Consider the following 15,242-nt stretch of genomic DNA (forward strand, 5'->3'; position numbering starts at 1 on the left):
TCTCTCGGATTTTTTATACTCCTACTTGTCTTCCACAGTTGTCTCCCTCTCTCTCCCTCTCTCTGCTTTCATGCAGATCTTGAGCTGAACCAGAGGCATAAGCATCCCATTTTCAACACATCAAGAAATGGAGCCTTCTTCCTCATTAGTCACTGTATCCGTTACCAAGATTTCCGCTCTTACCATTTTGCTTCTTTTCTTGATTTCGTGCTCAACTCTCACTTCTACAGGTCAATTTTCTTCTTTTGCTTCACTTTCTTGTTTCTTGAATTGGAAATGCTCGCTTTTCGTTCTTTTTTACTTAATTATTTGGGTTTTGCTTATCTTGCTAGGAATTATTGGTAAAATTTGAAAGACTGCAATCTTATGTCTAAGAAGCACAAATCTGTGGTTCTATTCATACATTCAACTTAAAGATCTTGGAGTTTCCTTATGTATACCGTCTTTAACACATAAGATATGGTTGCTGGTGACGTAGTTCATTAAATATTAGTCTTTTGTAATTCTAATTTCTAAAAGATGCACAAGAAACTAAAATAATCTTTGTCTTGGACCTGGATGTCTTTTAGATTGCTCTCTTGCCATCATTTTTCTCTCCTCCACTGCAATTCAGACTTTGATCTACTTTTTATACAGTATCTGTCTGAGTTAATGAGAATCTTAAGGGCTAAAGTTTTCATCTTTGCTTGATGTACTTGCAGAAGCTTATGACGCTCTTGATCCAAATGGGAATATCACTATCAAATGGGACGTAATACAGTGGACTCCAGATGGCTATGTTGTAAGTGCTAGCTAGTACATGATGCAATATCACATTTAGTGGATTTTTGGGTCACAAAGTCAAGCACTCCAGTGATTTACCCTTTCCAGTTTCTTGAAGTTCCTCCCCGGAATCTTTTCCCTGGACTTTCTCATGTCTGTTGTTCTCATTTGCAGGCAGTTGTTACAATGTATAACTTCCAGCAATATCGCCACATTCAGGCGCCGGGTTGGACTTTGGGGTGGACATGGGCAAAGAAGGAAGTGATCTGGAACATGATGGGAGCCCAAACCACCGAACAAGGCGATTGTTCAAAATACAAGGGAAACATACCGCATTGCTGTAAGAAGGATCCAACTGTTGTGGATTTGTTGCCAGGAACCCCTTACAACCAGCAGATTGCCAATTGCTGTAAAGGGGGAGTGATAAATTCGTGGGCACAGGACCCAGCCAATGCGGTGAGTTCCTTTCAAATTAGTGTTGGTGCAGCTGGAACCACTAACAAAACTGTTAGGGTGCCAAAGAACATCACCTTGAAAGCACCAGGGCCTGGATATACTTGTGGGCCGGCAAAGATTGTGAGACCAACTAAATTTATATCGGCTGACAAAAGGAGAATCACTCAAGCTTTAAGTAAGTTATTGTCTCAATTATTCTAGAGTGATTTAGGGATTCATTACTTTGAATGTATTTTCTGGTGTGGACAACTGATCTAGTGCCAAGATAATGCCTGTTTTTAGCGTGTGATATTAATATGGTGACCCGTGATTATTAGAAACGTTCCCACAAATCTCTAGTTTTGGATTTTCTTAGCTTCCAAACATCATGTGATACTAGCATAGTATCTGTTTGCCAAAACTTTTCTTGATTGTAGTTGGTCCCTAGAAATAAGCCTGCGTTGTTATAGTGATAATTAAGCTTGACATGGACTAGAAGTTGAAGTATGGTGTCACTACTGTGAACCATCACACTCATATAATTAATATAATTCTCAGGGTGGAAGAATAACAACCTAAGTTTATCTAACATTGTATGTTATTGCAGTGACCTGGAACATTACTTGCACTTATTCACAATTCCTTGCTCAGAAGACACCTACCTGTTGTGTTTCTCTCTCCTCCTTTTATAATGACACAATAGTAAGCTGCCCAACTTGTGCTTGTGGCTGTCAAAATAGTACTGGAGCTGGGAGTGGAACCTGTGTGCAGTAAGTTTCCTCATTTGTCAGTTTATTGAAAACTTGAATTCCTGTTTTCTCTGTCGAATTTTTCAACTTAGTTCTGCTCTGCACATTCTTTTTCCCCTGATATTTTTCTCTTCATGTGTTTTTTCAGCCCGGACACTCCACACTTAGCCTCAGTTATTTCACCTCCTGGAAAATCTGACAATACACCTTTGGTACAGTGTACCAGCCATATGTGTCCAATCCGAGTCCACTGGCATGTTAAACTCAATTACAAGGAGTATTGGCGGGTGAAGGTTACAGTCACCAATTTCAATTACCGAATGAACTACTCACTGTGGAATATGGTTGTGCAACATCCCAACTTTGATAACCTCACCAAGATTTTTAGCTTTCAGTACAAGTCACTAACTCCTTACGAAGGGCTAAGTAAGTCACCAAACTTCCTCTGCCTTTGTGTAAACTTGTATGGTTCTCTTTTTTCTTGTGTCTGAGATGTATCTATATGATTTTATTTTGCAGATGATACAGCCATGTTATGGGGTGTCAAGTTCTACAATGATTTTCTATCACAAGCTGGTCCTCTCGGGAATGTTCAGTCAGAGCTACTGTTCCGAAAGGACAAATCAACTTTCACTTTTGAAAAGGGATGGGCTTTCCCTAGGAGGATTTACTTCAATGGTGATAATTGTGTCATGCCACCCCCAGATGCCTACCCATGGTTACCAAATGATAGTTCTCGCCCAGTTATCTCTCTACTTCTTCCAGTCATGACATTGTTTTTGTCTATGGCATTCCTATTTGCTCATGTGTGATGAATCATGTCTATGCCAGTCTTTAAACTATCTGTTGTTCTAGCAATCAAGAAATCCCATCTTGTTTGAGTTACAGTGCTGGGATTTAAGGGAATCCAATCAAAGGCTTGAATGTGTAAGATCAGCAAGTTATGGCAATGCAAGTGGATTTGGAGCACCATAACCATGTTACCACCAATATGTTAATTGGCAATTAGAAATCTTTTGTCACGTTCTCTTTTTTATATTGGGAATTAGTGGTTCTTCTACATGTTTATTTATGTTGTACACTCGATCATTTTGTTTGTGGAATATCAACATATTATTTGTTCGTATCCTTGTAATAAGGAACTACACGAAGAATTTACAGCTGATAAATGGATTTTTATTCGTAGTTTTTTTTGAAGTCCTTGTGCATATTTATTGTCATTGCTGTATGCCAAACACGAATGATATGCTAAAAGTTTGAGTGGTAATAAACATGTTCAGACAGAAAAGTAAGAAAGGAAACGATTTGGTTTGAACACACCAAAAATCTTTATGTTTTGAGTGAAATATAGCTCTAGTTTGTTCATCACAAGTTCAATCACTCGTACAAAAGAATAGTACAGCTGAATGTTCCCACACCTGATTATAACTTCTAGTTCACAGGTGAGGGTTAATGATGATAAATGTACCTGTTACAAAAAAGTTGTCTGGCTTTCAAAACCACCATGTATATGATCTGCTGCAAGAACATCAGAAAGTTATAATTTTCCTCTGCTGGTCACCCCATAGACAGCAATATCAGGAGCAATGAAGCTGCCATTGACAGAATTGAAGTTGGATTTGCATATGCGGAATTAGGCAGATATGGATATGTGTCAGGTGGGGGAAGCATGCATTCATCACCGTTGAAGTAGACCTTCCTCGGAAATGCCCATCCCTGCTTCAGGCTAAAAGTGTTCTTGTCCTTCTGAAGAAGCACCTCAGATTGGACATTTCCAAAAGGGCCAGCTTCCATTAGAAGGTCATTGTAGAACTTCATGCCATAGAACATACCAGTATCATCTGCACAAAATCAGTTCCATGTGAATATCAACTTCATTCTGGAGTTTCAAAATCAGAAGAACTTCATAAGCTTTTTATCTGAACTTTAATTTTATGCACCTACTTATGGATTCATAAGGTACGAGAGGCTTGTAATCAAAGCTGAAGACTTGAGTGACATTGTTGAGATTTGGATGCTGAACAACAAGAGTCCACTCTGTGTAGTTCATCCGGTAGTTGAAATTAGTTACCGCAACCTTTGCGCGCCAATAGTCTCTGTAATTGACCTTCACATGCCAGTGCACTCGAATAGGGCACATATGATGTGTGCATTGTAGCAATGGTGTGTTGTCCTTCTTTGGCGTGTTTATCCCCTTTTTGTGGGATTCCTTCGAGTTACTCCTGCATTTTTTATATCCAGCAGCAAATTTACATTTCAAATAATGAACACATACCAGCCTTCATAATTAGCTCTATTATCATGCAGCTATACATGTATTTACACACAACTATATCAGTTAATGTCATTGTGCAACTAGAGACGAGAGTGACGGGGAGAAACAAAATCTGTAAGCCTTACTTGACACAGCTGTTCTTGGACTGGCAACCGCAAGCACAGGTTGGGCAAGGAGTGATTGTTTCATTGTAGAAAGATGAGAATGAAACGCAGCAGGTTGGATTTTTGGAGGCTAGAAACTGTGAGTAGGTGCAGGTGACATTCCATGTCACTGCATAAAGAAAAATTACACTTGTAATGCGGAAATTGCAACGAACTAAAACATAAGATGTTCAGAACAAGCTTGGAGGAAATAAACTTACTGAGGGCCTGGGTTTTTCGTCTACGGTCAGGTGTTAGGAAGACCGTAGATGGCACTATTTTTGCAGGTCCACAAGTATACCCTGGTCCTGGACCAAGCAAAGTGAAGTTCTTGGGCAGTTTCACTGTTTTATTTGACGTTCCGGCAAGTCCAACGCTCACCTGAAAGGCTGAGACTGAAGCTGTAGGATCCTGGCCCCATGCCGCCATCACACCGCCCTTACAACAATTGGAGAATTGCTGGTTGTAAGGGACTCCAGGTAGCAGGTCGACAACCGTGGGGGTCTTTTTACAGCAATGCGGTATGTTTCCCTTGAACTTAGAACAGTCTCCTTGCTCTGTAGTTTGAGCCCCCACCATTGACCATAGCACTTCTTTCTTAGCCCATGACCATGATAGAGTCCAGCCAGGGCTTATAATGTGCCGGTACATTTGGAAGTTGCTCATGGTTACTGTAGCCTGTGAAAGAAAACATGATTGTGAGTTATTTTCATTCCGTTTTTGTGACACCCATGAAATATCTTAATGGTTACTTGAAGTCACATCTTTATCTAAGAAAGAGTGAGCTTCCATCTGGATCTCCGAAAGAGTGAGGAAAATAAATGTCGACAAATACTCAAGCAACGTCCTTTCATTTTTTCTGTGATCAACGAAAGCATGGTAATAGGGAAAGGGAATGAGATCCTGAAGGTGGTGCATGCTCTTGTTTGATTTCTATTGTTGATGGCTGGAGAGCATAGGAGACAAAATCAAAACTTGAAACCTAATTCAGGCCAGGTTTCAAAACTTAAGCAAGGCTGGCTTATTATTGTTCTGGATTTGTTCTGTTTCCTTGATCAAGTCTCTTTGAGATATTTGGGTAATATGGTTTGTGAGATATGAGAAATTAATGAAATTGAAGCAGAGGATAAATTAGTGCTACTGTCACTTGTTCAGTCAAATATATACATATGCAGAGTGTTCTTATAAGAAAAAAAAAAAAAACACACACACAGAGAAAGAGATGATACTCACCACATAACCGTCTGGTGTCCAGGACATTACATCCCATTTGATTGTTATGTTTCCATTTGGATCCAATGGGTCGTATGCAGCTGCAATCATGACAACAAAGCGAGACAGAAAATGAATATAGATCAGGACTTGATGTCATGAAAAACAGTGAAGAAAATCCATTTTTCGAGTTTATTATCCCGAGAAAGAAGCCTGGAGTATATACCTGCATGAGGAACTATCATGAAAACTAGAGCAATCAAGAATATGAACTTCATTTCAGCCAACAAGGAGCGTTGCAGGGATTGATAACAATCTTTGGCAGACTTATCGAATTCCATGGTGTCAAGGTCACCTGACCAGTCGTAGCTCTTCACCAATGATTTAAAAGGCACGAGAATAAGATGAACTTCATAACAGCATTATGTTTAAAAGGAAAATTGTAGGCTTTCAAAAATGAAAATGAATGCTTTGCTTCTTGATGTCTCACCTACTGGTTGTTAGGCCATTCAGCAGATACATACACAACACCTTTTCTACACTAGGTTTCCTGAATCTTGAAGCAAAGCTTTGGTGAGAAAATGATGGAAGAGCTGGCGCGAGAGATTTTAAGAGGTTTGAACACAACAGCTCAACGGTTCTTCCCTTTCAAAGTACTACTGTTCACATACTTGCATGTTTGGGCTGCTTTGAAAACAAGTCTTCTCTTCCAGTGACTTTTTACCATTTCTCTCCTGGGTCTTCTTCACATGGTGACTTTCTTACCGCCTTCACCACTCTGGATCTTTTGGGTCTCCAATTTTGTTGTTTGAGTAACCTCTACTACACGCAGGCAAGGTTTACCCATCCATGCCAATGAAATTAATAGGACCAAGCTGGTTGCTTGTTTCCAACGAATACCAAGGAGTCATACATATATATATATTGCCACCGCATTAAGATTTTTGTGGAAACAAGATGCACCAGAACTCGTAATCAGATCTATCATACATACGTATATCTGCTAGGGTTCATCACGCATGGTATCAGGTTGGCCTAGTAGCATTAGCTTCTTTATTATTATTGAAATGTGCCTTGCTCTCTGATTGAGTTCTTCTTCTCTTCATCATATTTCACTACTGTTTCTCCGTTGTAACACGCTGTAGTTTATATGTCTGTCTGTCAAAACCTCATCCTAAATGCACAGCACTTGCTATATATAGAGAGACTTAACCAATACAAAAAGAATATGAGGGTCCAATCAAAATAATTCAAGGAGTACAAGGACCATATAAATGGGCAAAACCCCTCTTGAAATGCATGCAATAACACCAAACTGCAATATGGGATCAATTTAGGCCATCTAATCAAATACCAGAGGGGAAAACTGCAAGAAATTAACTTCTAAGCAGCCTAAATTATGCTTGTATATTCAAGGGATTTTCCATTCCATGAATTTGAATCTTTCAGCTGCCAATCACGAAATCTCAACTTTGCAGAGGAATTTGGAATGCAGAACATCTTTTTCAAGAGAACTGGATTTCTGAATATTGATGTGTACTTGTACGTTCCCATTTTGGAAGGTAGAAAGATTGTTTCCAGAGAACAGTGGATTCCATTGTAGAAAAGGAAAAACGAGTCTTAAATTCTCTGTACAAGGTGCATTTTACAAACTTGTTAACAACTAGTTGCATCCTCTAGTTCCCACCTCCCAGAAGAGCACAGCACGGCACGGGCACATATCTGTTGGTGAAATAGCCTCGAACATTCAACCTGTTTACTCGAATTAATTGTTACGGTTCAATGATCACCAAAAGGCTAGCAACTCTAGAAGGAAAAATGCAGAAATAACAAATGATAACCCAATCACATTTTTTGGGGCAGAATTAGGTAAGTATGGGTAATCGTCAGGAAGGGGCATCATGCATTCATCCCCATTGAAGTAGACTTTTCTCGGGAAAGCCCATCCCTTGTTCAGTGTAAATGTGTTCTTATCCTTCTGCAGAATCAACTCTGTCTGGATATTTCCATCTGGGCCGGCTTCCATTAGGATATCATTGAAAAACTTTACACCATAAAACATTCCAGAGTCATCTGCATAAATATCATCCAATAGCAACACTCAGCCTAACTTCAACAAATACCAAGTAAATAAAGAAGGAAAATTACAAGTCAGAAGAAGCACTACAAGTAAGATGGTTAGATTGCTGCTAACTTTTTCACTAAAATTTCGCTTACTTGCTGCAGGTACCATGCTAGTTTTCACTGAAATGTTTTGCATTTCCTAGTTTATGCATGGTGTCATAAGCATAATAATTCTAGTAGTGAAAAAGCTTTTCAAAGCCTTGTTCAAGTGTTATTATATATGGACTTACTTGCTGATTTATATGGCAAGAGTGGCTTGTAGGCAAAGCTAAAAACTTGAGTGATATTGTTAAGATTTGGATGCTGAGCGACAAGTGTCCACTGTGTGTAGTTCAGGCGGTAGTTGAAATTGGTGATGGAAATTTTCACTCGCCAATACTCCTTGTAGTTCAACTTCACATGCCAATGCACACGGATAGGGCAATTGTGTTTCGTGCATTGCACTAATGGGGTATTATCTTTCGTTGGTGTGTTTAGTCCTACAACGCTTTGAATCATCGAATCACTCCTGCATTATGTGAGAGAGTTCTTAATTATGAAGATATCCTAAAATATCAATGCAAATGTTCATGAGTCTTCAGGAAATTAATAACATCGAATTGCCAATATCTTCTTCACATTAACTAGTGGTTGCAGACATGCAATATGGTGTGTAGAGTCAAAACACTGCAAAACCATGTAGCAGATTCCGAGGAACGTACATATATATGGACAAAGATGCAGTATACATGTGCAAAAATATAGTATTTAGTAGATGAAATGTAAATGTGACTCAGTAATGCAGCTTGTTGTGTATTTGATGGTTTGAAAGAGTCTTACGGAACACAAGTGCTGTTGTTCTGGCAGCCACAAGCACAAGTTCGACAAGGAGTGATGGTAGAGTTGTAAAAAGATGACATCGATACACAACAGGTTGGATTCCTAGACGCCAACATTTGCGAGTGTGTGCATGTCACATTCCATGTCACTGCAAATAACAAACAAAGGATTAAAATGATGGTAATTGTGAAAGCTACTGTAACTGCTTTGGCGTTTAGGCAATTGAAATGTTTTGATTTCAAGGTTTTTCATGAAGAAAGTATAACACAACAGTAGCTGATTGAGTTTCCCAACTTGAATTGATCATCAACCAACCCTTTCATCATTAACAACAACGAATCTTCTGGTTTGTAATGAAAATAGATTAGTGTTTTTGGTTGTCAATAAAACTTCTTTTCCCGAGAAGCAGACTTACTCATTGCTTGAGTTTTTCGACGGCCATCGGAAGTTAGAAAGACAGTGGGTGGAACAATTTTTGCTTGGCTGCAAGAGTAGCCTAGTCCAGGACCGAGCAAAGTGAAGTTCTTCGGCAATCTTACTGTTTTATTAGTAGTACCAGAACGTCCAACACTCAACTGAAAAGAAGAAACTGCTGCTGAAGGGTCCTGTCCCCATGACGATACCACACCACCTTTGCAGCAATTGGCAATTTGTTGGTTGTAAGGCACCCCTGGAAGCATGTCAACGACAGTAGGATTCTTCATACAACAGTGCGGGATGTTCATTCTGAACTTGGAACAGTCTCCTTGCTCAGTGGCTTGAGCTCCCACCATTGACCAGATAACTTCTTTCTTAGCCCATGTCCATCCTACGGTCCAGCCAGGACTCATGATGTGACGATACATTTGGAAGTTGGTCATTGTCACCACTGCCTGAAAAGTCACACAAGTAATTTTAAATCTTCTCAAGCATTTATATCAGTGCAATCTGTCGAGCAATTCTGTTCATTAATTTCCTAATCTGCAGCTATTATAATAAGCATTAAGAAATGTTAATGAAAGATGGTTACTTACCACATAACCATCTGGAGTCCATGAGATAACGTCCCATTTGAGCGTTATGTTCCCAGTTGGGTCCAGATAGTCATATGCCTCTGAAATTGTAAATAAATTACAGTTCAAAAGATACAAAAAATTAGTAGTACATCAGAGCTTGAATAGAGTTGAAAACCCTGAGCAGAGGCTATAGTACCTGCACGAGAGAGTACCAGAATAAAGAAAACAGCAGAGAAAAATGGGGATGAAAATCTATCAAAATCCATGCCGCAAGTTCTCCAGTATCAGACACCTTTACGCCGAAGATACAAGGGAGGGGGAATTAGCATCAAGCTGACGAAGGCTTGAACCAGTTCATTCTCATGAACTCCTTATATCAAACTCTCACCAACCAGCCTTGTTGCAAGTTCATGTCATTATCTTGACAAGTTTACTTTTGTACATTATGCGCGTGTCCATCCAGGTCTGTTACAGAAAATCTTTGTTTAGGATTGACCAAACCTCATCTGATGTAACCCTCCAATGGCCATTGCATAGCTGAAATTACTTGGATACCAGTTCATAGCTCAGACGGCAGGCAAGGATGGATGTAGGGGAAGGACATTGTTGTCAATGAATGATCAGGAGAAGCATTCAAAACTACAAGATTAATTTTAAAAATGATTTCCGCCATTTATATATTTAAACTCCTGTTTCTTTAGTTTTGTCTGTAAGAGGGGGCTAAAGATCTTGGTAGGAGCTGGAACAAGCAGTCAACTCCCCTCATGAGAATGACTTGTCAACAGTTCTCTCAGGCCACATTATTTCAACAGAGATATAGTTTGTTTATTTAGGCGCCTCTTTAGAGGTTGGTCTCTCTATATCACCACACCGCAGTCAGGCCTCTGTATCACTTTCCAATTTCAGCCAGTCAACGGAGCACACAGGGGTTAAACTCTTCGCAAATTCATGCTCAATTGGATGAGATTATCAAGTTATGTAAAACATACTGTTGTTTTTAAATTGATTTTCATTCAAAAATATTTATGGTAAATAACTTCTTGTAAGAATAATTATGTTAAACTAAAAAGATGACTCAAAGTAGCTACTTTTAAGAGAATGGGAGGTCATATAAGTTAAGTAAGAAATATGCATGTAATGTGTTTAACAATAATAATAAATAAATAAATAAAAACGAATATATGTACAGGGAGAAGTAACTATCTAGCCTCATATAAAATTTATATATTTGTGAATGAATTTATTGATATTGTTGCTAAGAATAGAATAACGTTCTCAAAGAAAAAAACTCCTAATTAAATATATATAAATGTTCGGTAGTTGATCAATTAAGGAACATTGAATGATACTTCCTATCTAACTCAGTTGAAAACTAAAAGATTGAGAATGAATAGAATCAATCAATCAATAATGAATGATTCTTGTTCTTCAGGAGGTGGAAAACGTGCCCTTTGATGCTTTTGATCTTGAAGAGGAGTTGTTTCCTAATTCAATGGTGGTAGTTGGAGGCCATGAAATGCTGGAAAATACCATATTTATTCGTTTAAAGTGGCATCTCAATCAACTTTTATCCACTGAAAAAGATGATAGATAAAAATAAGATGACATGTTATTTATTATTTTTATTAAAAAAAAGTGATACTTCATCTATTTAAGCCTTTGAAATTATAGTTTTCAATTAGGATTTTGGGAAATTTCAATTTGCTTCTTATCTTTTTAATTTTAGCATATGTCTTCAATTGACCCTGAAACTTTTTAATTTTTGAAATTGCACACCTGAAACCTTGATTTAAGTTCTTTAATTTGAGCACCCTTTACAAATTAGTCTTTGATTTCTAGATTATACAATTTGACCCTTAGCAACCATCAAACTTTAAATTTCTTTCAAATTGACCCTTGATTTGATTAATTTCAATCCTCAAACTCATGTACCTTTTACACTTTGTCTTGGTCTTGACAATCTTCAATTTTACTCTCAATCAACTTTCAAATTTCTTTCAATTAAACCCCGGATTGCACCATTTTAGCCTTTGAAAGTTTCAATAATGTCCCTAATCTTTTTATCTTTACGAATTGCTCCAAATTAAGCCTTCAAATTTGATTCTTCTTCATTTGAGTACTTGATTGAATCCACAAAACCCATTAGAAGTTTAATTAAATTCTTAAACTTAATTAATTCTTTTTTTTTCCCAATTAACTTTTAAACTTAATTTTCCTTCAATTATATCTTTAAATAAGTCAATTAAACCGGTTAGAAGTTTAATACAGAAATTGATCACTAGAATCAGTCAAATATAACATGGCAAATGATATTATTATCCCAAAAACTATTGACCATAGTTTTAAAAATGTTTAACATGTTCATCGTTTCAACCAATCAATTTAATTTTAAAATAGTGTGTGCTATGAATTTTAGATATGATGTTAAGGTTTCTCAAAATACTCCCAATACTTTATCTTCTACATAGAAGTCCTTAATTCCTTTCTCAGAGTCTTAGATATTTCCAGAACCCTAAATACTTTTATTTCATGCTAAGATTAAAATGACAAACTCAAGCTCTATTCCACCTAAACCTATGATCATCTCACATATCAAAACTTTATTGACTACATGCCTAATGTGAACTGATCTACAAACAATATTTATAGGAACTTATAGGGGAACTTCTAGGACCATTCTATAAAAAAATATCTAAAGACAAATAAGACTAATATCTTACCATAGACATTAAGAAAGAAAGATTTCCTTTTTAGAGATGATCATGTAAGTCTAAATAACTAGAAAAAAAATCCCCAATGGTCTAGTGGTGCTATAGTTAAGTATCTCAAATGGTTAGATAAAATGTACCACTATTTTAGCAACCAATGGAGGTGTCAAAATATTTTTGACATAATCTATCTATCTAAATTCTTTTCCAAATCCAATAGAGAAACTCCTAACAACATTCACCCTATTTTGGCTAAAGTTTAACAATGTGTTTATATATTCAAGTATGGAGTTTAAACCATTACTTTATATAATTTAGCCATAATAGATGATATTTATCTAGTGTAAAGAAACTTTGTGCCTCCACATACATTCATATTAGTTTTTTTTAGGATTATGTAATACGTGCACTTGGATTTAGTATTGTTAAATAGAGAGAGAAAGAACTTGACTTTTTACCTTCAAATAGCATGTAGGTTTTATACTATATTAAATATGCAAACACCTTATAAGCTCTAAGTCCAAAAGGCCTATCGAATCATACCTCAAAACGGTTGTAGCGGGGTAGGTATATAGTTATTGGCCTCTTTGTACTAAGCTATATATATAGCATTTTAAGAAAGTGTCATGCTAGATAAAAAAAAAAAACACCTTTTATAATGAAATAAAATATTTATAGAGCGTTATGGTGTGTCCAAATATGGGTAATTATCTATTTTTTAAGGTTTAGTAATATAAGAATAAACATTGCCCAAAATCAATCTTTCTAGGGAGTAGCTTGCTATGATCTTCATTTCAAGATTTGTCTTTCAAGGAATGTAAAAGGACTTTACTTAATTTGATATATTTTAGTGATATAGAATTATTGTCTTTATAATCAATGGGTTCAAGACCTCAGTGAATTTCACTTACCCAACATTAAAGAACAAAATTTGAAAGAGAAAGATTTTATAGTGTAGAATTTCACTTACCCAACATTAAAGAACAAAATTTGAAAGAGAAAGATTTTATAGTGTAGAGAAGCATCATAACTTATAGAGATCTATAGTGTGGGGTAATGATTAACCCTATTCCAAAGAACACTACAATCCTTTCTTTGTATTCATATAGTTAAGGTTCCTCCAATGCATAGCTTTTTCCATGCTCTATTGAGAGATTACTCGTATTTACAGAAAAACTCTTATGGTAGTTGTGTAAACGATCTTTAGATTTAATTACCAAGTTATCTTATATAGAGAATGCTATGTTTTGATTCTAACTACACATTGCCTTAATCAAAGGTAATAAATGAGAAGATATTGTGTATAACATAAATTATATAAAAGTATTTAAGTGATTAAAAGATTATTTATCACCCTAGATAAATTAGAAAAAATGTTTCATATGTTATCAAATAGTATTTTTTGAGAAATTCACGTATAAGGTAGAATGAGATTTGAAAAAAAGTTTTAAATCTTCTCCAAATGATTAATGACTATGATGTTAAGAACATACATGATTTATTTAAACATAGCATATGACTTTTCTAATATTTGAGAAATCATGACACATTGTTAGACAATACTCTTGATTTTCAAGTATAAATCAATCAATTTATTGAATTGATAATAAGTTAAATTATTTAATTTATTTAATCATGTTTTATTAGGATTCTGATTTATATTTGAGTCAATATATTAAAAAATCAATGAGTCACACACATTAAGAATCATTGACAATAAATTAAACTAGGATAATAAATTAAGTATGAATTAATTATAACTAAGTTTTAGAAAATAAGGACTAAATGTAATTAATATACAAAATTATAATTCTAGATCTATAAAAATCAAGTAGAGAATTAATTATATTAATTTCTAATAATTATCCTTAATAAAATATGCTATATTTTTCAAAGCACACAAAGTGATATTTCCCTATTAATAGTTTCACAACCCAATTTGTGACCTTCTTTTCAAAATATTTGTTTAAAAATGAAAAAATAAAAAGCAATTCCAAAAAAATAAATTTTTGATGTATTCACGTTATTTTTGTCATTTTCAATGTCTTTTCAAAAGAATATGAAATTTAAAAATTTATTTTCAATGTGTTTATTTCAAAATCTTTAATTAATTTTTTTCATTGAGTTTACATTGCCTTTAACAAAAACAAATACTAAAAAAGTAAGAAAAATGAAAAAAATATAAAAATAGACAAAGCTAGGACTAAAAACGCAAAGAAAAAAAAATAAAAAAAACCAAAATAAAATTAAATTACTTGATGACCAAGCAATTAAAAAAATTACTTTACCTATATATAAAAAAAACCCTACAAGAGGGCATTTTTCATTAAAATAAAAGCCACATATTTAGTTACCATGCCAAACTCTCTCCAGAAAAATCAATAGAGAGTGTTTGGAAACGCAATGACACCAATGTTTTTAAAAAAATTTAATTTTTTTTGTTAAAAATTAATTTTTTTTTTGTATTTTTTATATCGTTTTGATGCACTGATATCAAAAATAATTTTTTAAAAATAAAAAATATATATTATTTTAATACATTTCAACATAAAAAATATTTTAAAAAATAACTGCAACCATACTTTAAAAAAATTATAAAACCAAATAGTTGCCTTTTCTTGAAAAAGGAGATGAAAAACGTGACCTCACTCTCCCTATCTTCTCAAACAATTACCACACAAAAAAACACCATTACTCTCTCTTTTCTCGCATTTCACGCACTCTCATCTTCCCCAAGAAAAACCACGCCAGACGAAGCACTACCCACTACCACTTCTCTTGTCCCTGGTTCCTCCTCCGTCAAACCACTCACAGACCCATCTTCCCTCTAACTATCATCAACGACCCATCATCTCCATTGTCAAGTCTTAAAAACAACAGTACACAAAAACCATCAAATTTTCCTGACCTCTCAGAGCCTCCACACCAAGGATAGCTTTCTCCCTCTCTCGATAGTAGTAGCATCAAAAATCCACCTTTGATACCTACCATCGACCATACCTTCCAACTAGTCACCAGCC

The 15,242-nt window shown here is 35.6% G+C and overlaps 3 protein-coding genes and 1 long non-coding RNA gene across 4 annotated transcripts; 2 read left to right on the top strand and 2 right to left on the bottom strand.

Annotated features, from left to right (window-relative positions):
• LOC133675881 (protein COBRA-like) lies at positions 1 to 3,143 on the top strand. Its single transcript, XM_062097415.1, has 6 exons — positions 1 to 230; positions 702 to 781; positions 937 to 1,393; positions 1,805 to 1,967; positions 2,095 to 2,372; positions 2,466 to 3,143. Exons 1-6 carry the CDS (start codon positions 128 to 130, stop codon positions 2,756 to 2,758), a joined length of 1,374 nt encoding a protein of 457 aa, XP_061953399.1. The 5' UTR covers positions 1 to 127; the 3' UTR covers positions 2,759 to 3,143.
• Positions 3,144 to 3,250: 107 nt separating this feature from the next.
• Positions 3,251 to 5,996, bottom strand: LOC133675882 (COBRA-like protein 4). The gene is made up of 6 exons (XM_062097416.1): positions 5,803 to 5,996; positions 5,598 to 5,677; positions 4,586 to 5,042; positions 4,347 to 4,494; positions 3,891 to 4,168; positions 3,251 to 3,787 (listed from the first exon to the last, which is right to left on the bottom strand). The coding sequence occupies exons 1-6, from the start codon at positions 5,915 to 5,917 to the stop codon at positions 3,504 to 3,506; spliced, it is 1,362 nt and encodes a 453-aa protein (XP_061953400.1). The 5' UTR covers positions 5,918 to 5,996; the 3' UTR covers positions 3,251 to 3,503.
• Positions 5,997 to 6,324: 328 nt separating this feature from the next.
• LOC133675884 (uncharacterized) lies at positions 6,325 to 7,239 on the top strand. The gene is made up of 2 exons (XR_009835524.1): positions 6,325 to 6,605; positions 7,055 to 7,239. It is a non-coding gene; the product is annotated as an uncharacterized LOC133675884 (long non-coding RNA).
• On the bottom strand, positions 6,793 to 9,929 carry LOC133675883 (COBRA-like protein 4). The gene is made up of 6 exons (XM_062097417.1): positions 9,711 to 9,929; positions 9,533 to 9,612; positions 8,935 to 9,391; positions 8,520 to 8,667; positions 7,931 to 8,208; positions 6,793 to 7,649 (listed from the first exon to the last, which is right to left on the bottom strand). Exons 1-6 carry the CDS (start codon positions 9,778 to 9,780, stop codon positions 7,363 to 7,365), a joined length of 1,320 nt encoding a protein of 439 aa, XP_061953401.1. The 5' UTR covers positions 9,781 to 9,929; the 3' UTR covers positions 6,793 to 7,362.
• Positions 9,930 to 15,242: the final 5,313 nt, after the last annotated feature.

Source organism: Populus nigra, chromosome 16, assembly GCF_951802175.1.
Source record: "Populus nigra chromosome 16, ddPopNigr1.1, whole genome shotgun sequence".
NCBI classification, from domain to species: Eukaryota; Viridiplantae; Streptophyta; class Magnoliopsida; order Malpighiales; family Salicaceae; genus Populus; species Populus nigra.

Coding starts and splice junctions, on each gene's coding strand:
- LOC133675881 (XM_062097415.1), top strand. CDS start 128: ATGGAGCCTTCTTCCTCATTAGTCACTGTATCCGTTACCAAGATTTCC. Junction 1,968..2,094: donor GGGAGTGGAACCTGTGTGCA/GTAAGTTTCCTC, acceptor GTGTTTTTTCAG/CCCGGACACTCCACACTTAG. Junction 2,373..2,465: donor AACTCCTTACGAAGGGCTAA/GTAAGTCACCAA, acceptor TTTATTTTGCAG/ATGATACAGCCATGTTATGG.
- LOC133675882 (XM_062097416.1), bottom strand. CDS start 5,917: ATGGAATTCGATAAGTCTGCCAAAGATTGTTATCAATCCCTGCAACGC. Junction 4,495..4,585: donor ACGAAAAACCCAGGCCCTCA/GTAAGTTTATTT, acceptor TTCTTTATGCAG/TGACATGGAATGTCACCTGC. Junction 3,788..3,890: donor CGTACCTTATGAATCCATAA/GTAGGTGCATAA, acceptor GATTTTGTGCAG/ATGATACTGGTATGTTCTAT.
- LOC133675883 (XM_062097417.1), bottom strand. CDS start 9,780: ATGGATTTTGATAGATTTTCATCCCCATTTTTCTCTGCTGTTTTCTTT. Junction 9,392..9,532: donor GGACTCCAGATGGTTATGTG/GTAAGTAACCAT, acceptor GTGACTTTTCAG/GCAGTGGTGACAATGACCAA. Junction 8,668..8,934: donor TCGAAAAACTCAAGCAATGA/GTAAGTCTGCTT, acceptor TGTTATTTGCAG/TGACATGGAATGTGACATGC.